This window comes from Pelecanus crispus, chromosome 4 (assembly GCF_030463565.1).
Source record: "Pelecanus crispus isolate bPelCri1 chromosome 4, bPelCri1.pri, whole genome shotgun sequence".
Taxonomy (NCBI): domain Eukaryota; kingdom Metazoa; phylum Chordata; class Aves; order Pelecaniformes; family Pelecanidae; genus Pelecanus; species Pelecanus crispus.
The window spans coordinates 61,203,046-61,229,189 of NC_134646.1; the positions used below are offsets into that span (position 1 = coordinate 61,203,046).

Sequence of the window (26,144 nt, forward strand, 5' to 3'; positions counted from 1 at the left end):
CAATCCTCTTCCCTTATTACCAAACCTAAGGCATTGGCAACTAACACACAAAAATCTGTCATCAAGTATCTTCCAACACCCAAATCCGTATATACAAAAGAGAAAAAGATGAAATAGTATACCAGTCTGTCAAAAGCCTTTTATTACACCCAGTGAAAGGTTTGCTTTTAACAAAGGAGCAGCAAACCCAGAAGAAAGGGCAATGGCCCTTGCAAAATGTTATTAATTGATGACATGACATTAAAAGAAGCCTCATAATACAGAGCATCTCTTATCTCACAAAGTACCTCCTAAATAGTATAAAATAAAAATATGTAGGGTTCTAAGGATCCAAAGAAGATTTTTTATGACAATGATGAGTGACAATGTAAAAATCAGTGTCTACAGTATTTTATTCTCCTGTTGTTAATCAAAACTTCCACCTTAGGAAGGTCTGCCACCAAAAATCTTCAAAAGTGCTTCCTGTTCTTTTTATTTTCTATCATAAATTAAGTGTGTAATTGCATTCTCCAACACAGAGCAGAAACTCTGTGTTTTAGTTTACAGAACTACAGCCTATATCCACAGATGAAACTGACTATGAATAATCAAGTCAAACTTTAAACTAAATACTTCTACATAAAAAGAAAGGTAATTTTTTAAAAAAATAAGGTTTAACTGTCATATGGGCATCCATATGAAGCAGTTACGTTTTCAAGTGATCTCAGTACCAAATTCTTCCCTTCATTTCACATCTTAAACCAGACTTGGTTTGGGCTAAGCTCTTTTTGACAACATGGTCGTTAATCACTTAAGAAATCAACAAGGAGCTGGGTAATTTTGAAAATCTGTCTCCAACTTTTTACGTCTTAAGTTGATGTGTGAATACAGGAACTAATATAGCCTCATCTTCTTTGGGTTTTTGTCCTTCACCTCCTACTTACTACCTTACTTTCTTCCACTGCAACAGTTAGACAACTCCCCACACTGCACGAGGAGATCAGTGCTGTAGCTAGTCTTGAGACACACACATGCTGACCATCCATTTGGGAAAGGCAACAGCCAGCTGGCTAACTGGCATGAACAAACAGCAAAGTTTTGTCTCTTTCCCTCAGTGTAAGTGTTAATTTGAATCCCCTCTGTCCAACTACTTGCTTTCATAAAGCTTGGAGAAAGATGATTACATGTAAGATAGTTACTTCCTTTCTTATCTTTCTGAAACTGAAGTTACTGTGTGAATGACTCACAGAGTGATCATGTAAGTCTTGCTCCTTAATGAAACCAAGCTAAAACTCAATCTGTGTCTACCAAAAATTTTAGGACAAAATAAGCTGAAAAGATCTTGTAGCACAGCAATGCGACACAATAGCAGTGATAAAAATACAATACCTTGGGCATGCCATCGCTCTCTCCCATAAGATAGTCTATCAGCTGATTTGTTAGGGCTTCATCTTTTGCCCGTCCCACCTATTAAATAAAGACAGAAGAAATTACGATATGAAAGAGAAAGGAAAAATACTTACTCATAAGGAGGCTTTCCATAAAAACACAAACTAGATAGATTTAAAACATGATTATCATCATTATAACAAGATTTTCAAAGCTGTGCGTTCTTCAAGGGAACAGAAGCAGTCTGAGCATGATTTGGATGACAGAAAGTGAAAGTCTCAGTGGATGCTTAGATGGAAGCTGGCAATAGGCCTGCTTAGGCAGGTTTCCAGCATATATTGTCTAGAAGGGAATCGCAAGAAACAGAGTAGGTTCACACATACTGAGGTGCAGCATGAGCTGGAGACCTGATGACTACAGAACTTTGGAGATCATGAGCAAAATAAGTAAGCAAAGATTGCTTCATCCCAAATTTCTTCTTTTTTTAGGGATGGAAAAGGTATTTAATTTAGAGATAATAAGGATGAAAACCAAAAGGTGTTAGTAAGACTGATGCTGCAACTGGTCTGTCTGATAGTGGAAGCTGAGAACAGTGAGCAGTGGATATTGTCTACCTTGACTTCAGAAAGGTTTTTAACACTGTCTCCCGTAACATCCTCATAGAGAAACTGATGAAGTATGGGCTGGATGAGCAGACAGTGAGGTGGACTGAAAACAGGCTGGATGGCCAGGCCCAGAGGGTTGTGATCAATATACAAAGTCTAGTTGAAGGCCAGTAACTAGCAGTGTACCCCAGGGGTCAATACTGGGTCCAATCTATCTGGATGTGGGGCAGAGTGCACCCTTGTCAAGCTTGCTGATGATACAAAACTGGGTGGAGTGGCTGATATACCAGAGGGCTGTGCTGCCATCCGAAGGGTCCTTGACATGCTGGAGAAATGGGCCGACAGGAACCTCATAAAGTTCAACAAAGAAAAGTGCAAAATCCTGCACCTGGGGAGGAACAACCCCATGTGCCAGTACATGCTGGGGGCCACCAAGCTGGAAAGCAGCTTTGCAGAAAAGGACCCGGGGGTCATCAAGTTGAACATGAGTCACCAATCTGCCCTTGCAGCAAAGGATGATGGTATCCTGGGCTGCATTAGGAGGAGCGTTGCCAGCAAGTCAAGGCAGGTGATCATTCCCCTTTACTCCAGGTGAGGCCACACTGTGGCCGGTTCCGGGCTCCTCAGTACAAGAGAGAAGGACATACTGGAGACAGTCCAGCAAAGGGCCACTAAGATGATGAAGGGCTTGGAGCATCTCTCATGAGGAAAGGCTGAGAGAACTGGACTGTTGAGGCTGGAGAAGAGAAGCCTCGGGGGGGATCTTGTCAATTATATAAATACTTGAAGGGAGGGAACAAAGAGGAAGAAGCCAGGCTCTCTTTAGTGGTGCCCAGTGACAGGACCAGAGGCAATGGGCACCAGCTGAAACACAGGAGGCTCCATCTGAACATCATGAAACACTTTTTCACTGTGAGGGTGACCAAGCACTGGCACAGGTTGCGCAGGGAGGTTGTGGAGTCTCCATCCTTGGAGATATTCAAAAGCCGACTGGACATGGTCCTAGGCAACTGGCTTTAGGTGGCCCTCCTTGAGGAGGGGGTTGGATCAGATGACCTTCAGAGGTTCCTTCCAATCTCAACTATTCTGTGATTCTGTGACGGTGAGAATGGAGGCATATTGACCTCTCTAACCATAGCGTGCAGACCAGAAAAATCAGCAAAACTGAAAAATTGTACACGGATGTTGCTAAAAAAGAAAATTCCAAACTCAGGTGTCTCTGTCACACAACCACAAAAATCTGACTGAATTCATAAACTCTCCTTTAAAGACTGCTGGTGTCAGTATTAACTTAGTCTACTTTTTTAATGTTTAGATAGCACCTTTACTGACACAGTCTTCCTTCTATTTGCAATCTGTCCCAACACACTCAATGACACCAGGAAAATGTCACAATACTGAAGGTAAACTTCTTGAAAAGATGAAGAATTTTTTGTTTTATCAAAGCAACTTACTGTTTCAATTGCCATTTCTATAGCCAAGTTATCTTCTGTGCTTGGACTTTTCATAAAGTGCTTTAATGCCTAAAATGATACAGAAGAAAAGTTAAAACTGAGACACATGAAATTAATATTTTCCTAATTTTTATCAAGTTATTTCTCTCTGCATTTTGACAGACAAGTGGCACACTGAATGCTTGTCTTGACTATTTTACAGCCACAAGGATAACCACATACGCTACCCAGGTAGCAGCTGCTCTTACAGATACTCCTGCTCTTGCAGTAAGCGTTGCCTGCCAAATTCTGGTATATACCTTCATCTAACTGTGAAAGATGTTCACAGCAATATGGTGAGAAGAAATTAATGATTAATGTGCCATTAGACACCCCCTATGCCCCAGCTGAAGGAGTGGTCACCTACAATGGCTGTAATTTGCAAAAATCAGTAATATTTTTTTTTATATGTGTTCAGTGTGCAAAAGTCAAACATTCAATAAACGTCAGTTCACTGATTTGTAACTGATCAAAAGGAAGTGTATCATTTGAGATACTTCAATTAACATATTTCCTTTTTTAAATAAAAGCTATGTAAGTTAAATAAACATGTTATTAATTAAACACATGTAAGTTAAATAAAAAGGTTAGGACATGCTACAGTATTAAATGAATTAATTAGTCAGCAACCAAGTCTTCATTGGCCAAGCTAATTAAATATAAATAAATTCTACTTCTATGTTCATGACATTTAGATTCACTGAGAATAGTGTATCATTGATTCACCCGGAGCCTCTACTGCTATGAAAAAGTTATGTGCATGGCAGTGTATAATTCACAGAATACAACATAGATAACTGTAACTATAAATAGTTTACTTATGTTTTTTACACTTTTAAAAAAATATCAGTATGTCATCAGTTAAGGCAGATGAAGTCTACTATGAACTTCCCTGATTTTGAAGTACTGTACTGTGAACAGTTTCTATGAACGTTTAACTATTACTTTTATCCTTTAAGCACTGACCCGTCCATATTGACCACACAGCAAGAAAAATTTTCCCGCCTGAAAATGTTTCTTTTCTCCTTCAAAATATAGTGCAATGCTCTGATAATCTTCATTGGTAGTACTTTCAGAACCTGCAACAGATAGATAGCAATGATAGCGGAGTATTCTTGTTAAGTAAGATAAAGGTACTACTGAAGGAACAAATGCCTATTCTACCTTTTTTTTTCTACTGACATTCAAAGAAAACCAAAGCCAGCTAGACTCAAATTATGTCTTATATATTTTTTTCCTATTTAATCAGACTAAATGTCAAACATTAGGAGCTAATAATGCAATGAAATATTTGTTTCCATAGGTTTTACACCATAATGGGATTTCTGTTTTTTTTAACAGACATAATAAAATAGCATTAACTATGACCTACTAATGAATTTTTCCATTACGTCTTGGCAACAATAAAACAGAGCAAGTGATTATGAAATTACCACCTGAATTATTTGCACAGCTTAAGAATATGCAAGTATGTCTGTATTGCACAGAGCAAGACTATCAGGACCAACGTAACCATGTGGTAGCAGGGAATACTACTTAGTCTTCTAACCAAGACTCCATTTTACTGTACATATCGAAAACAAAGACAGCCACTACTCCAAAATTAGTCTTAAACCCTTTTTCCACCAACTTAGATTACAATTTGAAACATCCTATTTTGGATAGGAGAGAAGGAAGAAAGCGTAAGGAATAGCAGAACAATAGTGGCCACCTTGACAAGCAGCTGCAACAGTACTTCACCAAGCTAGCTGTTGCCAAGTTTTTATATCCTTCATAACAAGAATACATTTTTTCAAGGAAGACATTAATTGAAAATATGAGATAATTTGGTAGATATGTATGTGGAACTGTTTCCACACAAAGAATAGTGCCTGACACAGGTGAAAAATATAAAATTTATTGCAAATTGACAAGCTGGCCACTGACTAACTTAATGGCCTGAGGTAAAAGTCAGCTTCTCAGTAAAGTCTCCTTTTTGTCTCTCACTGAGACAAGAGGAGGCCATGAAGAGCCTTAAAGGGAAAAAAGGAAAGACAAGTGACAAACACATGTAAGAAAAGAGCTGGAACCACAAAAAAAGGAAAAGAGGGGATAAAAATCAGGAACTGCACCAGTAAAATTCTCAGTTTTGGAAAAGCAGTACTACATATATGAAGGTCAAAGAAAGGGATTCCGCAAGGAAGTAGTCTAGACAAATACTTTACCTCTATGGATAAACAGAAAAAGGTCTAGCACAGGCAAGATTTGGAAAAAACCTAGACTGAAGACCAAGGGAGATACCTAAGCTGAAAGCAAAGCCTAGCTTGTAGGCCTGAATTAGACACAGATTGACAAATCTGTCCATGGTGACTGGAAATGGAAAAGGCTGGGAAACAAAACTTCAGACCCCTTGTCTTATAATTTCAAATTGGCCTAAATCAATTAAAAGAACAAAACATATTGCAAGCAAACTATTACCCTGGAATACTCACTGATGATATCAGCATAAATCTCCATCTTGTTGTGTTGTTGAGCTAATGTGAAAGCTTCATTATTGCACTTCGACATGACCAGGAACTGGATGGCAGAACCATAGTCACCAAGCTGCAGAAAGAATCTAATCAGAATGAACAAATTAATACCTTAGTACTAATTAGCATAATGAATACACCAAAAGTTTTAGGAATATAGTATATTTTGTGGCATACAAATACGATACATTTCTAATATATTTTATATCTTGATTTTTTAAAATAGGTTACTTAAATTAGCTTAGTATAAATAATACAGCATGGCAACTTTTATTATTGTCTAAACTTATTACTTCAGGTTAATATAATTTTAACCAGAAAGTAAAAAAAAAAAAAAAAAAAAGGGGGGCGGGGGAGGAAATCAGTACCTGCTTAGCTGTCTGAATTTTAGAGAACTCAGATCAATAAACTGAAATATATAGTCACTGGCCAAGTACCAATAACCAGAGTCTGATATGTCAGCAAGCCTCACCAACTTCCAATAGGCATGGCCTCTTTCACCCTTATTTTTTTAACCTGCGTACTATGATTGTTACCTGGCCACCATCTTTGCTCCATCAAGAGACTGTGTTTCTCTCACAATATTAACAGCCTTTTCAGGATTATTAAGGTGATCCAAATACAGTCGAATTACACTGTCCCATTGTTTTGCATGCTCATAAGCTATCACAGCTTCCTTGTACCTGCAAAATAATGGTTTCACATCAGTTTCTCTAACTTTTAAATAACTCTTCACAATACAGCATTAAAGAAACATACAGTATTTTATTTCTGAGAGGTTACTCTGTAACACCTTCCTTTCAGTTTGCATGCAATAGCCTTGTTCTGCATTTACTATGGTTTTTTGTCTCTATTTCATTTTCTCTTGGGAGAATGAAAGGCAGAGACAACAGAAAAATGTCTGCCACAATATTATTTTTGACCTACTCTGCCAGCATCCCTTTTGATATATCTTAAAAGTGGTTCATCTGTTCCATCAGCAAACATCATCTGTTCCATCATTTCTGTATGAAATCACTTGGGAGTGAGAGAACAATAAAAACCAAACAGATGATAACTAGTTGTACAATTTTAAAAATCAGACTCTGTTCTGTAAACAAGATCAAGAAATTTCTCATTCTCACACAACACAATTGACACAAATAGTATTTTCTAGTTCCATCAATGCAAACATTTAGCTTTGGTGGTGTTTCATATTATAAAGTATCATTATTCTGAAACACATTTACTTACAGGTAAGGACTAGTAGAAACTACATTCTGTGATTAAATATAACCTATTTTGGGCTTTCATTTCAGCCAATAATTTCACATTATTCAATATTTTGCAAGTGCAACCATTAAGATGTAACAGTAATTTGGTTCTAGAATGAAAAATTTTCTTTAATGATTATTCCCCCTTTGAATGACTTTTAAAAACCACAGCTAAGTAGTCATTAGAAACAAACTGAACTTCAGTACTCTGCTAAGTGGAATATTGCATTGGGTGCAGTACTTTAAAGCCTTTAAAGATTTTTGTTAAAAAGATATTAAAGCTTAGACGGGAAAACAAACAATTAGAATCATATCTTTGATACTAGTAGAAAGTCCTTAGATTATTTTTAAAATCTTTACACAATACTCTAAGTTTACATATTTCAGAATCCATTTTCAGAAGGCTATTTGATGCAAAATTTGAAGTCTGTCTTTTAATTTATTTTACAAAATGAGTAATATATAATAACAACAACAATAACATGTTTTATAAAAAAAGATAAGCATTCAAACACACCTGCCATCTGCTTCTTTGGCCTTTGCATATTGTAGGTGAATCTTTGGAGATGAAACTTGAGGAAGAAGTTCACCAACCTTTGCCCTAGAAAGACAAGATAATAGTTATTTAATAAATATATCTGGTTTCAAGTTTTCTCCAGTAAAACAGGCATATTGATATCAACACTGAAAAAGAGGCTAAAAAAGTAGTAACTGGACATAATGTATAAGCTTTGAAGGCACTTTAATCAAAAAGATGCACTTTACAGATATAAGAACTGGAAATTATAGACTTCTTCATGAACATACAGGCTTAAAGAAGGACAGTATCTTCTCCTTTTTAAGTTTGAGATGTACGAGCATAAGAAGTACCAGACCAACAATTTTTACCTCCAGTATTCTCTAATTAATCTACAGAAGCAGCACAGTATTAAAACTGTAACCTGAAAGAATGCGCAAAAGAGTACAAAAGACCACCAGTACAGGTACAGTTGGGATTACTCCTGTGATTGGGTGCTTAAGGCCACAGGGGTACAGAGGACTCTAGGCAATTAGAACCAGATTTTCTGAGCGACAACATCCATAACAGCAGAGTGTGGAGGAACACAGAATTTTGTCAGTCCTTCCATAAATCTACCTTCAGGAGTTGCACACAGTGATACGATCTATAAAAGCCAGCAATCTAAGCAGTGGGCCTTTCAAGACAAAGGATAGGAGAGACTGAAGAGAGGCTGACCTTAAATCTCACCTCACTGCCTAAAAGACAGAGCACTCCCCAAACTGAACCTGCTTCTGCTTGTACCTTCCAAAGCTTGTACCTCCCACTTTCCAAATCAAGGCTATCATTGTATGCAAGCTACCCTACTTAACGAAGTGTCCTCTTGGTCCATTCTGATGTTACTGACACTTCTATGATGGAATAAAATTTTCCTTAGCAAATGAACATAATATTCCAACCTAATTTTTAGAGCACTTGTATGAAAGAGAGGTCTTTCTGATCTCTGCTCCAATCAGCTCTTAATATTAGAAGTCCATAAAATGTAATTAGGCAAGAATTAAGCCCTTAAATCTCTCAGTAAATTGTACTTTTCCACTGGAAACTTAACAATAATCAAATTCACTTAAAAAAAATTAAAAAGGTATTAAACTTAATGCCAGCAATTTTGACTGCTCATGATACAGACTCTACTTGAACCAGCAACTTAGAATCATTTCCAACTGTCCGAATATCCAGTCTCAGCTATGTATTTTATAACTGAAGAAATTTAATGAACTAAATAGTAACTACACAAATTAATTACTAAGTTCAGTGCACACATGCACACACACACAGAGGACTCGAAACTGCAAGTAACTTCAAACATAATACAAAAAAAAAAGAAAAAAGGAAGACTATCTCCCATTTACAGTAAGACTATATTTAAAATAATGTTAAGATTCTGAGAGACCATTGTTCTTGTTTAAGCTTGGGGGAGGAAACAATAAAATCAATGAAACATAATTAATGAGACATTTGTGCTATTCAGAGCATCATTCCTTTCCAAAGAGCACCACAGCAAGTCCTCTGAAATATAACACTTCCCTGAAACCTGTACTTACCAGTTTTTACACCGGATGTATACTGATGCTGCCTTGTCATAATATTGTCCCTTTTCATACAGCTGAGCAGCTTCTGAAAATTGCTACAATATTGGAAATCGTTAAAATATAATTTCTAAATTAAGATTACAAATACATAAATAGCTTAATGAATTCACATATTCAGCCTTAGCTTTATTAGCTCTTTTGAATACCTTCATACTCTCCAGAATAGCTCCACAGTCTCTTTTTAGTAACCTACTGGGATGTTTAATGGCCTGGTTTACCCCTCGACGGATATCACCCATTCGAATGGACATTTGAGCCACTCCAGCAAGGCAAGCTTCATCATGTTCCTGGTACTGGCAATGAAATGAAAAGCAGTAACTATACATGATACATCAGAAATATCAGGTCACAAAAGCCACAGCAACCAAGCACTGAAACAAATTAACAAAACAGTACATGGACTTAGTTAAATCTATTTTTGTCTCAAAATTCTTGCTTAGCTGCAGCTGTCACTTATTTAGAAGAACACAGCTTAGTTTTGTTCTTAAGCTTTCTCTTTAATTTTTACATTTTACTTACAAGATCTGTCCAGACCAAGCATACATGAGAAAAATCTGTTTTACAGACAGCTCAGTACTACTCTCCTTTCCTCCAAAACCAACAGTAGAGAAAAAGAGAAACTACAAGCAGATTTCTTTTTTTTTTTTTTTTTTTAAAGACGGTAAGGCCACTGATGTTTCATAAAGCCAAATGGCTTGAATTCAGAAAACATTGCTGTTTCCCCTATTATGTTCCCCTATTACGATTTAAGCTGCTTCATAATTCATACAGTTTGCAAGTATTAGGGGAAATGATGCCATAATAAGGGATGATCTACTTAATATCATGTTTATGTTCTAACACAATCCTTGCTTGTCTTTACATAGATAAGAATTCATTAAAGAACGGAAGGTATAATTAGGACTTTTGTTGTAACAATGAAAATCCTAGCAATATTTTCTCTAACATTCGCACATCTATTATGAAACTGCTCAAATTACAAAAACCTAAGTCTAGTTATGCCATGTTAATACAACACCAATACTGCTTTATACCTAGAGAAAGCATCATTATGTATATTAAAAATAAGAGAAGTGCAAAGACTACTATCCCAAAAGTAATAGTCATATAGATTTAGAGCTGAATAAAAAAAATCTGAATTCAAATGAGTCTGAAACATGCCTACTTAATGATAGTACAAATGCTATCATTACTAAAAAGGAATTACCTCATTGTTTCCAGTGATTCCCTTCTCATAATGTGCCAGAGCATTAATATAATCACCCCTAAAAGAAAATTGGAAGTTATATGGAAGAATATTTTTAATAGGAAGAGATGGTTACCTTCCTACCACACAGATTATGCATGTCTTGCTTTAGACATAACAACTCCATACAAGGATGTAAAGTATGCAAAAGATGGACAGTTACACAGTATGTCATGGCACTTCCCATGCACTTCATCAAGCTGTTAGTCAAAGAGGCAGTCCATCTCTCAATTCTGTTATACTGAGACCAATAAACCTCCCTTGAAAGACAGGCAAAGAATCTATCTGCACAATACACCTCAATAATCTCATCTTTACTTCCACATTTTGGAAGATAAATGAAACTAACCTTCTAAAATGATTTAGAATTTTCATAACATAAAAACAAAGGCAGTTTTTTTTCCTTAAGTACCTTCAGAACTCAAGTTACAGATGGTTGCATTGCTTCAGCTGCCTCCATTCCTTCCTTTCTGTGACCAACAAGTGTCCTCTCAGTGGCAGGGGCACTGCCAGGGGGAAGGAGTTGTCTAAAAACTCCATTAATAAAGTTTTTCCTCTTGGTTTAGACATTAAACAGGCCAGGTTTCATCTGGGAAGAATTAGCTATAAAATAGACTTTAAAATCATGGCAAATGGTTAATACCTTCTCTCTTTCAGGGACTGGCAGCCCTGAAATTTGACACTCCTCTACCTAAAATACAAGAAAATGAAGGCTACTGGGTATATAAGGAAAGACAGGCAAAAGGCAAGGCTTTTGTCCAATGCAAGAAGTGTTAAATGGTGTGAACTTTCTGTTTCCCAAGCACTTGCCTGCAACAAAGTATTTATTTAGTAGATGATATTATTATATAGTGGACCTACCAGTTGTGAAGAACCCACATATACTGAAATTAATCAAAAGTATTATTTGCTAACATATATCTCTAGCATGAAGTATTCTTTACAAAACTACTCTTCCTTGTACTATAGCTACAAGAACTCACAGAATCCTCTTGCAGCAATGCAGTCAACTGAAGTATCTCAATTTTATGTTCTTCTAATAAGCATGAGTATTGGTTTAATATTCTCACACTGCAACTTTACAGGAAAACGTACGTGAATTCAAGCTGCATTGCATATTCCTTTGATATGAAAGGGATTTGGTCTGGGGCCAAACGCTTAGCCAGCTGAAGTGCACTGTCCCAGTGTTGCAAGTCTTTTCGCATCTATTAACAAAGAACAGTAACATTTCATGATGCAAGTATCAAATTCTGAATTCTAATATGAACTTTATATTATTCTAAATACAACTATAGAGCTAGTATTCTAGAAAGATTCAGACAATTTGAGTGAGAGACATTCATCCTAAAATAATGTGTCAGTCACACAATGGCAAGAACAAAACAATAAAAGGGCAGAATTATCAGAAGGTAAAATATTCCAACATTAAGGCAGAGATGAAAACAGCAGAAAAAAATTTACACATCTTAAATGAATACCTCAAGTGCAGCAATAGGACGGGAGGATGCCAGATATAAATCCTGAGCCAGATTAAAATCACTAGTAAACATGGCAAGATGTCCTGCTAAAAGGTTGTGGTCTTCTATTCCCTGTAAAAAGATATGATAGGTGCAAAAGTAGTCCAAAAGAAAAAAAAAGTCGTTATAAGTAACATAATCTAGTAAGCACAGTAAACCAAAATATCCTTACATTTTACAACCATGTGTATTGGATTCTACAAACCAGAAAAAGCCCTCACTTTCTTACTGTAGCTCAAAGCCACTACAGCTTACACTGTCTAAAATCAGCAAATTGCAGAAGTATATTTTTAAGGTACTATTTCATGCACACTTTTAGATGTATAAATACAATCTGGTTTTGTTTTGTTTTATTTTTTAAATAATAATAGTGGCCTTAAACATTTTCTCAAAAATTACAAAGGAAAAAAGAGCCTCCAAATGCCCAAGACGAATATATTCTGCAAATGCAGAAAAGAATGTTGTCCATTCCAGTAGAGACTGCAACCACTTCAACAGAAAACCAAGCAAGAGTTATGTAGCGTGGATGCTTTCTCCTCTATAACCATTAACTCCGTTGAAAATAACTCACCTTCTATTTAAAAGAAACCAAAATCCCCACAAAAATAAGAATTCAGCAATTCTTAAAGAAGAATTAAATCACCGTATTTCCTATTTAAAAGGGGGTTTACATTTTACCTTTATTTGCTCTAGTGACATCACCATCCCAGCATTACCAAATGTCCGATAAACACGTATTGCAAAATCCACCTCCATATGGTGTAAGCAAGCTTTGGCCAGCTCATTCCAACAAGACTGGTCATTCAGAAGTCTGCACACCTCCCATGCTTCAGAAAACCTATAGAATGTAAAGTGCATTTAAAACTAGTATTATTTGTACCTAAAATTCCCTCTCAACACTTTTTTCCCCCTAATACTACAGTAGGGAAAATGTAAAAAGCATTTACTTCTAAGCCATGGAGAGAGAGATGTATCAGAAAGAAAGGAGAAATAGAAATGCATAACTTACAGTTCTGTTTCTCCTGTTTCTGACACACTTTTTCAGGAAACCATCTGCTTTCCCTACTCTGGCATTCTTTCCATGATACTGATTTTGCATTGCTTCATTACAGTGGGAGGGGAGTATGCAAGAAGCACCTTCAGCCAGTTTTGGAAGAGCCACTGTCATAGAACCCCGAATCAGTCTTGAAAAAAATTGCTTCAGCTTTTACTTGACAGTGGAAAAACAAATAAAGCACCACGGGGTCACTTATTTTGCTTGGTCTGCATAGGCAGCTACATGGAGTCATGGATCAATCTAATTTATCAATATTCAGCATGACATTTCTAAATCACCAGGATATGCCGTATTGAGCTATAAAACACAGAAGAAAACAATTTACACAATATAATTAAAACACAGATGTACCTTTTCAACATTAAAGTCTGAGTAAGCATTTGTGTCAGCTCATTAGGTCCAAAGTCTTTCAAATTGCCAAGGAAACTGTGAGTGCTTAGATAGATATTGTTTGTTTTCCCACTCTGAGTCTGACAAGTTAATTCTCCATTATACAACAACAAAGGTTTATGGGAAAAGGGGACTTCCGTGCCACCTGCCAAAATTATCTTTGATCCTAGATTCAAAGATCAGAAAGAAAAGAAGACATTATTTAAAAAATCCCTGCATGGTAAAAAGTGTAGCAAGCAGTCAAAACTAAAATAATGTAGATTTGCAGGGCGTTAATTCAAGGTCTCTAATTCTGGTAGTCACAATCTACTCTACAGTGCATATTTTTCAGTAAAATAAATATACATAACTTAAATCTTCTAAACTAGTAAGGTCATTTTCCAAATGTTTGTAGATAAATTTCTTAATGTTTCTCTGTCACAAATACAGAAATTGCTATGATTACAATTTCGGTTAACAGTGTAAGTGAATACACGTTTTGTCACCCTGATCCTAAGATTTTCTCATGAACATTTCAAAATACAATTGAAGCATAATGTGTAGATTTCAGATGAAAGATTGTAACAGCAAGAGGCTTAGGGAGTTAACACCAAAATGCCTTGTTGGAGCTTTACAGAGAAACCTACAAAGCAACTAGTTTTCTGTTCATGGGTTGCACTTCAAAACTTCTATAGTACTATTTATTTTTACAGGCAGTTACAAAAATATTTAAGACAAGTGAAGACTCAGAACATGTTTTACTTTATTAACTAAAATAGTGAGTAAGTTTTTAAAAGCATTTACAGTACCTTGAATGGCATCCTTATGAAAAACATAAGTGTACACTTTATCATCATCAAAAGCAACAAAAACACCTTTATCCATTGGCCAGTTTTCCCACAGGATTCCTTTAATAGTGGGTGAGAAGTTTGGAATCTCATATAATGAATCATTTACCTAAAAATAATGCAAAAGTAAAACTACTAGCAAGTGACTAAGGAGACAAACTAAATATTCATCCTGGCTATGATTAAAAATAAAAAAAGAATATAAATAGTGCAGAAATATGAAAACTGTATTAAGAAAAAGTTTTCTTATAAGCAGGGACTCTGAATAACATAATAGTTTAATTCAGAAGGGAAGTAAATGGAGAAAATGCACATTATATAAATGTTATTTACTTTTCTTAGAAAAAAAGGTATGGGGACAGGCAGTGAAACTGGCAGTGCTTGTTAACAGGCTAAAATATCTGTATTTGAATACACAAACACATACATTTCTGAAAATTACTGATCAGGAATTTAGTATAATGAAATTGTCCTGATCTACTATGACAGATTTTATTTCCTCACATTACCATTAAGTTATCTTAAAGATTCCTTGGCAATTTCTTCCACCAGCATACATGTTGGAGTGATAAAAGCTTCTTCATTCTCTATTAAAAACACTATATAGTTGAAAAGCATGCTTGTAAATGTACTTGTATGGCTATCCCACACTAACTTACTGGACAATAGACAAAGCCATCACTTTTGTCATCTATGAAAGCCAATCTGGTTCCACTGGGATCTGGAAAAATTTTTCTCACGCTGACAGGATGCCGATATTCATTCACATATTGCCAGTCTTCAATGTAGAAATAAAGAATAAGTCCAGTCTAATGAGAAATAACAGAAAAAGCTAATAATGACATCAGTAAGTGGCAAGTAGATAATGAACTTGGTTGTAGTTTCTCCCATCTTAGACTGCTGAGCATGAAGAGAGTTTAAAGAAAAATACTTCCAGGTGGGTTTTTGGCTTCCTTTTTCATTCACAGCTGGTTTTGGGCAGGACAGGAAAACTTGAAGCTTTCTGGGGGGGTGGGGAGAGCTGTTGGAGGTTTGAGGGGGTTTCTGTTGTTTTTGTTGTTTATCTCGCTCTGCTTTGCGGAGACAAGCTGTATTTACTGTGTAGTTCTCTAAACAGGGGAAATGCCTGCCTTGCTGCTGAGAGAAGCTTAACCTTCAAACAAAGCTGAAAAATTTGCCTCCAAGGAAGAACTACACATTCTTAAGAACAGATGTACCTAATTCAGGGGAGAAAAGCAATCAAACTGATTTGTGATTAATGTTATATTTAATCAGTGTTGCACAAAGTAGTACAATGAAAGTAAAAGGCAGCTTTTGAAGTCAATTGTAAAATTTGCACACATCAAATTGATCAGCTGTGAATTTAGTCCTTCAAATTTATCAGTACCAGTTTAGGTGCTGAGGAGGTGGGAAAGCCCTCAACTGCTGCAAAACTGAATTATTAAACCAGTGATAACACTAGAGATAGTGATTCTGCCTTTCCTCTGGAAGGTCAGTACATCAGTCTGTGTCACAAGGAGCACAATACTACAATGCCAAATGTGCCCTGTATTCCCAGTGCCAGAAAATACTAAAAGGAAAGAAACTACCCCTCATGCACAGGAAAATCTCTGGAAAAATCCATGAGCATGTTCACGTTCTTCTTCAGCGCCCTCCTAATTCCTATCTTTGTTGAAGCACCTTAAAAAAATACTATTGAAGCCTTTGCCCAAAGAGAAAGTCAATACTTCCATTTATGCTACAATGCTCGTTTATCTCAGTACCTTTTTGTCCATATCTATCCCATCACCACCTAAATCAACAAATTTGCAAGGCAAGTGCTATGTTTTTTCTTGCATCTGGAAGACAGTTTGATTGCCAACCCCCTCGGTATTGCAACAGAATGAAATTCTGCTATTAGAATCAGTGTTTTGCAACAAACACTAGTAAAAGCAAAACTTAACCTTCCTGACAATGTATCTCATATAAATGCAACAGTAAAGGAAGTTGGATGCAATTTTGACTGTATTTGCATAAAGTTCTTGCATAGAAAACAATCCACTGTAAACTTCTCGGAAGCACAATTTTTTTGCTAAAACTATGAGCAATAAACCAAATAATTCAGATAGAAATATATTCTATCTAAAAAGATCTTTAAAAACAGAAGTAATACTCACATCTGTACCATATATGAGGAAGTCATTAGTTAAAGCATGGCACAAAATTCGGTATTTATCATCATCTGCTGGGAAGAGTCGAGTTTCTCGTTCTTCCTGAGCATCCAAACCTTCACTTTCTATCTAAATATAAAGAACAGAATGAACTGAAACACTCCACTGTTAACAATGAGGTATCATAGTTTTGCCTGTATCAAACTGTAAGGACATGAGATGAAAACAAACTTGCATGTGCATCCCTTAAAAACCCAGCATCTGCTTCTGTCACATTCCCACAGGGAGTTTTAAAATAAAATTTGTTAAACAGTTCACAAGAAAACACCTTTTCTTCACCTGTTCTAGACTAGGTTGTATTTCTAAAGTCTACAGGAACTCAGCTTTATATTTTAATTAGCCAGCAAAAAAATTCTAAAGAATTTTAAATTTTTATCTCCATTAACTGAAGATCACTCCATTTCCTCTCATTTTTAAAATTATATTAACTTGTTCAGCTTAGATCAACTCATTAGTTCAGCACTCCAAATTGCCAGAGCTCTTACCATATGCAACTGGACTTTACCCTCAAAGAGAGCAGCAGCATAATCAGAATTAAGGTGCATACTTGCTACTGTCCCCAGGTACTCCACATCTTTAAGCTTTTTTACATCTGAAAATTCAAACAGAAAAGAAAAGGTAAAAATATTTTGATTTTGTATAGGTCTTCACTTATCATCATCTAAATTTGCAGCTGAGTAACCAGATGTGAAAAACTCACAACCAAGCAGAGAGGGGACAAGTCACATGTAAAGACACTTTCTTCTTAGCAGTCAGAGAACGGGTTAGAAATTACAAAAGAAACTCTTTTCCTATGCAATTCTGACTAGTATTCTTACGGTTTTGATTAATTTATTATTAGTCAAAAAAGGTGATTCTTAGAGAGACATGAAAGCTTTAAAGCCACTGTCTAAAATTTGAACATAGCATTTTTTTTTTTTTTTACCTTATGCCACACAAACAACATAAACATCTACCAAACTGAGAATTTAAACCCTCTGATCATACAGTCCCTAGGTACTTTACCAAACTTAGTATTTAAAGACACGGTCAAATAACATCTTAAAAGCCTGAAAGTCCTTCATTGGTTAACAACATGAACTGAAAAGAACCCCAAAAAAGAAACATTCTACATTTCATTACCAATACCTTAAACCTTAAGTTTTATTTCTATTATTTACAATGCCTTGTCATAACTGCTTCCATTTGTGAAGATCATTATCCAGTCCTAACAGGACCATATGGCAATTCAAGTTCTTATTGTACAATGTGGAACGTCCAGAACTGCAAAACACAATACTGAATTCATAAACTAAGACACAATGATGCAGTAGTTTTAAGAGAACTAAATTTATGCTTACTATTCTCTCCAAGTGCATAAAACCAAGCCCGATTGTTCATTCCTACGGCCAAATGATAAACACCAATAGCAACAAAACTGGGCTCTACTTCAACAGAGACTGTGACTGGTAGCTCCTGTAAGAAAACAAAACAAAATAAAACAATTTTCATCCACTATTAATACTTACTTTACTTATAGCTAAATGAAGTTTAAAAGGAAGAGGTTAGCATACTCTCTCCACATGATTGGCTATAGTAACTTCAAGAAGAGAAGTGAGGTATGCAATCCGTGTACTGCAAGCATCTCCAAGGATTGGAAGCTTTGTCAAGAAAACATGGAGGGATCCTCTTCGTGTAGATACTGCCAACAACTGTCCATCATCTGTCCAAGCCAGCTGATCTACACCTAAAACATTCACAAGTTTTTTTTTGGGGGGGGAAAAAAAAAAAATTCCTTTCTTTAACTTTCTTTTAACCAAGAAAAAATTATTTTGCTTTAAAATGTGAAAATGGTAGGAATTCATACCTAGGAATATATGTACTAAGGTACTCAAACATAACCAATTAATATAATTCCAAGATTTACTGGAATCGCGCAAACCATACCCTAATTTACTGATTTAGCATTTTCCAAAGAGTGAAGACTTGACAATAACTGAAGTATTTACAGACAGTACAAGAGGACATAATGGTGGTAACTCATTACCCAAGAACATAGTCGTGTAACAATGTTCTGGAAGTAACAGGCACAAATCCTGTGTACCAGGATGAGAACAGATGAAGTATCATATGTCAGTACAAGAGATGCTGAAAAGCACAAAAAACCCATGGAAAGAAGGAGAAACCAGTGAAGTATATTATTTTAGTAATCTGAGTATACTGTTTTATAGATTCAAAAAACAAAAACACTTAACTGATCAAATATTCTGAGAGCTGTACTTCTCTATACTTTGAACAGATAAAATAAAATATGTCCCCATTTTGCTATGGGTCACCTAACAAATACAAGTTGGGAAAGAAGGAATTTATGATAAATTCTATATTTACACAGTTTTTCCAACAGTACTTTCACTCATGTAAACAGTGTCATCTGTTTACATCAAAATTCTGTTTTACTTAATTTGTAAAAATTTCTATCCTTGTGGAGACTGTTAACATACCTTTGTTTTCATCATCCAAGTTTATTATGGCATACATTTCTCTCAGGTCTGACAGATCATGGATTTTAATGCTAAAACAAAAATAAACAGTCATTCTCACTAATATAAATCTCAGTCATCATAAATTGGAAGAAACCCAACCCAATCAAGACAGCCTAATGGAGCAAAAAATAGAGTGCAAATGCAAAATGCCTTCTGTTTCCTAAAGAGCAACACACACTCATTGTTACCCATCACTCTAAATAGTGTATCGCTATCACTGTACAAAAAGATTTGCTCAGAGAACTAAAATTTGAGGAAAAGGCACAAATCCAATTCAAAAGAACTCAGGGGTGAGAAACACACACTATTATTCTCTTTTGACCTGTTACAATACAGGTTAGGTTAAAAACACATACCTGGTGGACAAACACTGCTTGAATCACAGATGCAAAAAACTAGCTTTCAGTCCTGCTTCACATTAGAAGGGACAGAGTGAGTTTACCTATGCTGTCACGTTACTCCATATATGCTAAAGAATCCCTTAAAGAAATAATACAACAGCTGAAGTGCTTGAAGTTGCACCATGTTTTGCTCATAGTTATACCACTCTTGATGTGCAAGTGTCTTAAATCATCAGTCTGTTAAGGTCATACACAGCACTGAGGACAGACAGAACGGTCTGACTCCTACCATCACTCAGCTCCTTTTTCGCTGAAGAATTCAGGTATCACAGAATCAGGGAGTAGCAGACAAGGAGCTAAAGGAGATATTGTAACATATGCACAGCATATTTTGGAAAAACTCCAATCTCTTTAACTATTTTTTCCCTTAATTGCTTACACATTTATACTTTTGTCTAGATTGCAGGTAAGACCAAACACCAGGGAGGAGGGTGTCAGGATATCAGCATAGTCAGTACAACTTTAAATGAATTGTTCTCCTACTGCTAAGCAGATGTTTATGTCCAATCAATAAATCACAGTAAAGAAATTTGGACATTTTTGTAGCCAAGTAACAGAGTAGGAAAAGAAAGAATCAAAAGGAAAAATCTATACTAATTCTGTTTGTTTGTTTACAAATTAATTACAATAAAGTTAATTACAACTGCAGAGATTTGGTCAAAGTTAGCTTCTCCTAACTTTAGGCAGGGGCAGATCCACACAGCAATTCATCTCACCTTCTCTGCACTGACTTCTTCGGGAGGCTTGAAGCCTTAGAGAGCCCAGCTTTAATGCCTAACAGCTACAGTTATGTGACATGAATTCCATTCGTTATGTATAAAACTACCACTTACCAATTGTCTCCACATGATGCAGCTTTGTTTAATGACTGTGATATAGCAATGCTGCTTAGATTATCCTTATGATTATGAGCTTGAAAGATTTCTTGACCTATCTCACGAATGTGTGTAGAAATGACTACAAAACACCCTCGTGAGAAACCAATCATAATGTAGCCATCACCATACCTGTTACAAAAAAAACCCAACAATTAAGAAAAGAGATCTGTTTACGCAATACGCAAAATGCATTTTCAGGCTACAGGGGTAACTGTCAATGCCTCCCTTTAATAGGAAAAATAATCAAATTATGGGAATTTAGATATATTATGTAGAACAATATAGTATAAAATAGATCAAGTGAAAAACAACCAAAGATTCTTAAAGGACAAAAACATGTCTGTGCCCAGAGTTCACTCGTAAGTCATCTTTATTCTCTCTTCTACATTCTATAATGCCACTTTACTTTCAGCAAGCTGCGTACATGGCAGTGATGCCAGGAGAAAGACCTCTGGTACCTTCATTGGAATAAGCATGCCAGAAGATGGAAACTTCCATTCCAAGCTTCTGGCTGACTTGGTCCCATCAAAGCTATGCTAAAAATAATAATGCCAGTCACTGTGCCTTTAAGGCATACTACTGCAAACACAGTGGAAGTACCAAAGCTACAATCTGTATTTGTGAAGAGACTGTTTACTTTTCATAGTGTCAAGTAGAAATAATGAGGTTAAGACAGAAATAGTTACAGCACGTAAGGATGAATATAAACAATATCCCATCAGCTTAGTTGCAAAAAAATCATTGTAAGGCCAATAGCCCAGGTATGCCTTGTTAGACATGTGGCCATAAATTAAGCAGCATATAGCTACAGGGTTTTCTTACACAGTTGTAGTGTAAAGGGATAAATGTCAATTCCACGTTGACTGAACAGGCATTAAAAGATACGGTGTCATGATTCAAAGATACAGAAACAGTACAGCTACTTTTTGGGTACAGAGTTCAAACTTCTAGCTTGGGATTTCTTCAAAGGAACATTACCAACTGGATTACATAACAGGGAGGCTACAAGAACTTTGCACAACTTTGTAAACCAACAAAATAGCTGAAAGATGCAACTCCACCCCTAGCTCTTTCATCAGTTACTCATCCAAACAGAAAACAATCTATAAAACCCTCAGTTTAATCTACTGTCAGGACAGCAACAGTATTAGTGTTCTAAAACTGAGCATGCCAACAGCAACTATATTTGAAAATACTGCTTTTACAGCCATTGAATTTTCAAGTAAAACAATTACAAAATATAGACTTCTTTGTTTTTGGAAAAGAATTATTAAAAAGGCTACAATACATCCAAGAAAAATCCAGTGTAAACAAGGGATATATGATTTCTTTTCCAGCATTTATCAGAACTACTGGGAAAATCTTCAGCTTAATACTAGAACGCTTCATTAAGAAAGTTCTGCTCACCATCTGTAGGTTACAATACTGCCATAAGGCTGCTGAAATTTCAGATCAATCGGGTTATCAGGATCATTCAAATTAAAAAGAAAGAGAGTCTTCTTGCCGACCACTACACTTACCTGCCAATGAATAAAAAAAAAAAATTAACTTAATAAGAATGGCATCACTTTAAAATAAGGCCCTACATCTTCACTAAAAGGTGAGATTTTAGTCTTTCAATAATCCTTAAGAATCTCACAGACCTGAATTCTGAATCTTTATCAACAGCAGAAGAGATTTTCAGGATATTGTGAGCCAGTGGTTCACAGATCTAAATGCAAGCCCATCAGAACACACATCTCAAATTCAAGACTTTTCCCTACAGAAGCATTAAATCATCTCCATTTCCTCAGAGGAAAAGGCAGCAGGTCACATGGAGTTATCCTGCTGGACTACTCTCACTTGAACTATGATGTGTTTTTTGATTCACAGAATTTTTATCTGGGAGGTTGAATGGAAGACTATCACAACACTGCTATCTCAGGTAACTTGCTGAGACTTCAAAGACAGAAAGACAATTCCAGCCAGAAGGCTGACACTGGGGCTTTTAGTCTCATTGATGCTGAGGTTTGCGTAAGATGAAAACCTAGACAGCGATGACCTGTTCCCAAAACTGACAGCTGAAAATCTGCCCTCTGAAAGGCAGCATCTCTGCAATTTTGACAATCCTGCTCCATTTCCATCTGCCACATTGCATATACTGTTCTGTATTTATATTGTATGTATTTAAGTCCCTGCATACATCTCCATCTATTATGTTAACTACCACTGCAAAACTGCTCCGTTATCTGTCACATTGCTAACCACTGCAATTTTCATGAACACATTCTTAATGAACAAAGGGGTATGGCTTTACTTTAAAGGAAAGTTTTGGAAAAGAAAAAAAAAAAATCTTCAACACCAAATTTTAAGTCAAGGAGGAACAAACTGCTTCCTGGCCCATGCTGGTTGCCAGCAGAAACCCTGAAACATCAGATTAACAATTTTTGCAGTATTTTGTATTGACTTCTTACTGTGCTTTCCCTGGTTGATATTCTTTCATCAGTCTTCATAACTGAGAACTGCATATCACTGGGATCTGAGCTCACTGAGGTCTGCAAGAAAGAAGTTCAGCTTGAGAAATCAACAGGTAATGTAGCAAATACTGATGATAAATAGCAGCATTATTCCTACCCTGTACATTTTAGTGTTAAGGATAGATAGATAGAGTTGTTATTGCATTTAGTAAGAAAAAAGTTGGAGAAAACATGACTGCAGTTTGAATCATAATGACATGTTACCACAGAATATTCTGAAAAAATATCTAGGAAACAGTTAGAAATACAAATCCAAATAGAGAAGGAAAGATCCAGATGAGGAAGACGACTTGCAAGATGATACTATACAGACGGTACTAACTGAAGCAGTACAAACAAGGTCACTCCAATGCAAATTCAAAGATTTTTTTTTTTTTAATTAGATAAGTCTAGAAGGAAATTCCAATCAGATATTGAACGCAATACTTATTTTTATTCTTTCCATAAAAAGCTGGGAAGTGGAGGTGCCCCTAAAGTTTTAGTCACTTTCAGTATCTCTGAAAGATTAACAAAATTAATAACGTGACCAGTTTACATATGCATATTTTAAACATTCATTATAGATACAAAACTGAATATAGCACTAGCTTAAAACAGCATAAACCTCACTGTTTTTAATGTTAGTAATAAAAAGGCAGAATTCTAATATAAAAAGAAAAACTGGAGCAAAGCATTTGTGTTTTTTTTTTTCCTCAAAGGTGCAACCAACAACCAATGTATTGCTGCAACTGAGATTCCAGTTGTACAAAGAACTGAGAGATGGATTCTCCTACTTAAGGAGAAGCGTAAGACCAAGAATAAGGCATACAGGTTAAAGACTTACAATGCATTTTAATATGATATACCTGATCTGGTTTAGGTAGCAATAACAATCTAGTTACTTTTGTAGTCAGTATGACGTTACAAAACCTCATAAGCAAGCAAGGTTACAAAACCTCATTAGCAAGCCTCTCTTAGGTCTCTGCTGTCTCTGCTACACTGCTTCTACTACCTAAGCCAGCTAGTTTAAAGCACAGACATACCTTAATAAATATATTAGGGTATTCTTCTCCAATTGTGATCTTCAGACATAAAGATGGAAGCACATGAAATAAACTACGAAAGATTTGTTCTTTGAAAAATCTTGAGTGAAACACTGTTCACTAAAGTTAAAAAAGTGAATTATATTCATTTGCATGTTATGCAGCAACTGTCATTGCTTGGAAGGACTGTGATGTATGTAAGCAAATAGAATGCTTGATTACAGAATCTGAGCATACTTGGAGGAAGCACAGGAATCAGCCTCTCAACAATGCAATGGCGTCCAGCCTAGGAGTAATCCTTGCACATCAGAGGCAAGATCTTTGTTCAACCAATCTAAAGCAAACCCAACACTAAAAGTACTTCCCAAAGACCTTATGAACAGCCATGGGAGAGCTGTCCTGTGCTGCTACTGAGAAAGTCAACCTAAGACTGCACTTATAGGCTCCTCTTCTAACAGATACAGATTAGGATCAAGGAAGAGAGAAGCATGTTTAGGCAGGACCACAGCAGAATTGCAGAGACTCTAATATCATAAATCACATTGCATAACACAGGGGCTCAGATGTTTAGATATGCCCTAATCCTACATGAGGTTTCCCAAAGGCTCCTTGTCCTTGAAAGCAGTGGGATTGAAAAGGCATAAGCTCTCATAGGTCCCAGCTTTCTCAGGAACCAGGAGTATTAATATATGCCTTAAAATCAAATGGGGGTTATAAATACTACCTGTCTTATAGTATCCCCTTCCTGATTACTTATAGTAATCATTTTGTCTTCACCGCCTAGAGCCAGAAGGTTTTCAGTACTCCAACAACCACAAGTAATCCGCTTAGTGTGCTTACCTGAAAAAGAAAGAAACCTATACAAAACAAATGAACACAACCACAAAAAAAAGTCTGGGATGGAAATATGCTCTATTTGACTACTCAAACACAGATTGTCAGAATGTGAAACAACTTATCAGAGCAATTACAAATTCAAGAGTCTTTTTTTTTTTTTTTAAATCTACTCCCAGATGGAAGTCTTCTGACCTTATAGGAACTTGCACAGCCCCTATTCTTCCATTTCTTTGCATCAAATTTCTGGGGATGGTGCTATATCCTTAACCTTTCTGCCCAGAGGTACTCTAAGCAGGTAAGAAAAAGTAATTTAGTAACAAGAAAAAACACACAAATCCCTTGCAAAGAAGATAATACAAGTTTCCCATGAGGTAGTATCAGATATGCGTATATATATTTTTAACTTAGTATACTATAAAAATACTCTCATAAGTATGACAAAACAGAAGGTGCAAGTTGAGTATGAGCACATTTTTGACTTGCATGTTCATATACAGAACTAAAAAGGAATCTAAGTATATTAGCAAAATTGCACTTTCACATGTGCAAGCTTAGTTTCAAACCAATGCATACCAAGAACAGGAATCTTGCGAGAAGTCTGACGGTTATATATAAGCAAGTTTCCCTTTGTTGTTCCAACAGCAAGTAAAGTTCCAACTCGAGACCATAACAAGAAAGACATTGCATCCCTAAAAAAAAGAAAAATTTTACTTTGTCTAGTAGACATTCCTTTCATGTGCTTATAAAAACATTTTGCATATTTGTTTTGAAGTTCTATGAAATCACACAGACCAAGCAGAATTTTTAAATTAAGCAAATGTTCTCTACAACAAGTATCAGGATTATTTAAGCGTGCATAAAATAGTTAAAGTAATAAAAACTTGTATGAGGTAATGTAATAAGTAATTATCAAATGTAATACAAATGGAAATGTGTCTGCAAACTTCAGCAGTCTTTGATGGAATCATGGGTAATTTGGCCAAATACGTAGCTTTAAAAAACACCCAAAGATACCATGAAGGTATGTGAAATTTTCCAGTCACTTTCTGCATTGTTTTTTTGTTCTTCAATAATCCTATGAATTCAGCCAACTCCAAGTGAATAGGTCTAGTTCTAGTCAATGTAATAAGAAAGTTAGAAAGAGCCATTTTAACTTGAAGTTTCAGATACAGCAAGGCCTGTTGTGGTGTATATTTAAGGGTGCACAGATAAATACTATACATCGCATTTTAAAAAAAAAAGCCTCTTAAGCAAAACAATTTTAATCAGCATTTTTGAATTAGTGCAGTTGTTTCCATCATTGCCTCTCCCATCTTTTTAAAGTTTACTGTAAGCATGCAATAGCAA

At 35.9% G+C, this 26,144-nt stretch overlaps 1 protein-coding gene across 1 annotated transcript in view; it reads right to left on the bottom strand.

Annotated features, from left to right (window-relative positions):
- WDR19 (WD repeat domain 19) overlaps nucleotides 1-24,741 on the bottom strand; it is a 38,983-nt gene extending 14,242 nt beyond the window's left edge. Inside the window, exons 1-24 of the mRNA XM_009482036.2 lie at nucleotides 24,685-24,741; nucleotides 22,876-22,956; nucleotides 21,830-21,942; nucleotides 20,378-20,551; nucleotides 19,091-19,172; nucleotides 18,175-18,336; nucleotides 17,962-18,076; nucleotides 17,107-17,213; nucleotides 16,568-16,690; nucleotides 15,071-15,220; nucleotides 14,373-14,520; nucleotides 13,546-13,750; nucleotides 12,816-12,975; nucleotides 12,099-12,209; nucleotides 11,716-11,825; nucleotides 10,582-10,639; nucleotides 9,521-9,661; nucleotides 9,327-9,409; nucleotides 7,747-7,830; nucleotides 6,513-6,659; nucleotides 5,938-6,062; nucleotides 4,433-4,545; nucleotides 3,428-3,496; nucleotides 1,369-1,446 (exon numbers count right to left, since the gene is read on the bottom strand). Coding sequence (XP_009480311.2) covers nucleotides 1,369-1,446; nucleotides 3,428-3,496; nucleotides 4,433-4,545; nucleotides 5,938-6,062; nucleotides 6,513-6,659; nucleotides 7,747-7,830; nucleotides 9,327-9,409; nucleotides 9,521-9,661; nucleotides 10,582-10,639; nucleotides 11,716-11,825; nucleotides 12,099-12,209; nucleotides 12,816-12,975; nucleotides 13,546-13,750; nucleotides 14,373-14,520; nucleotides 15,071-15,220; nucleotides 16,568-16,690; nucleotides 17,107-17,213; nucleotides 17,962-18,076; nucleotides 18,175-18,336; nucleotides 19,091-19,172; nucleotides 20,378-20,551; nucleotides 21,830-21,942; nucleotides 22,876-22,956; nucleotides 24,685-24,726 — 2,781 coding nt within the window. The 5' untranslated portion in view covers nucleotides 24,727-24,741. The remainder of the gene's footprint in view (nucleotides 1-1,368; nucleotides 1,447-3,427; nucleotides 3,497-4,432; nucleotides 4,546-5,937; nucleotides 6,063-6,512; nucleotides 6,660-7,746; nucleotides 7,831-9,326; nucleotides 9,410-9,520; nucleotides 9,662-10,581; nucleotides 10,640-11,715; nucleotides 11,826-12,098; nucleotides 12,210-12,815; nucleotides 12,976-13,545; nucleotides 13,751-14,372; nucleotides 14,521-15,070; nucleotides 15,221-16,567; nucleotides 16,691-17,106; nucleotides 17,214-17,961; nucleotides 18,077-18,174; nucleotides 18,337-19,090; nucleotides 19,173-20,377; nucleotides 20,552-21,829; nucleotides 21,943-22,875; nucleotides 22,957-24,684) is intronic.
- Between the last annotated feature and the right edge of the window lie 1,403 nt (nucleotides 24,742-26,144).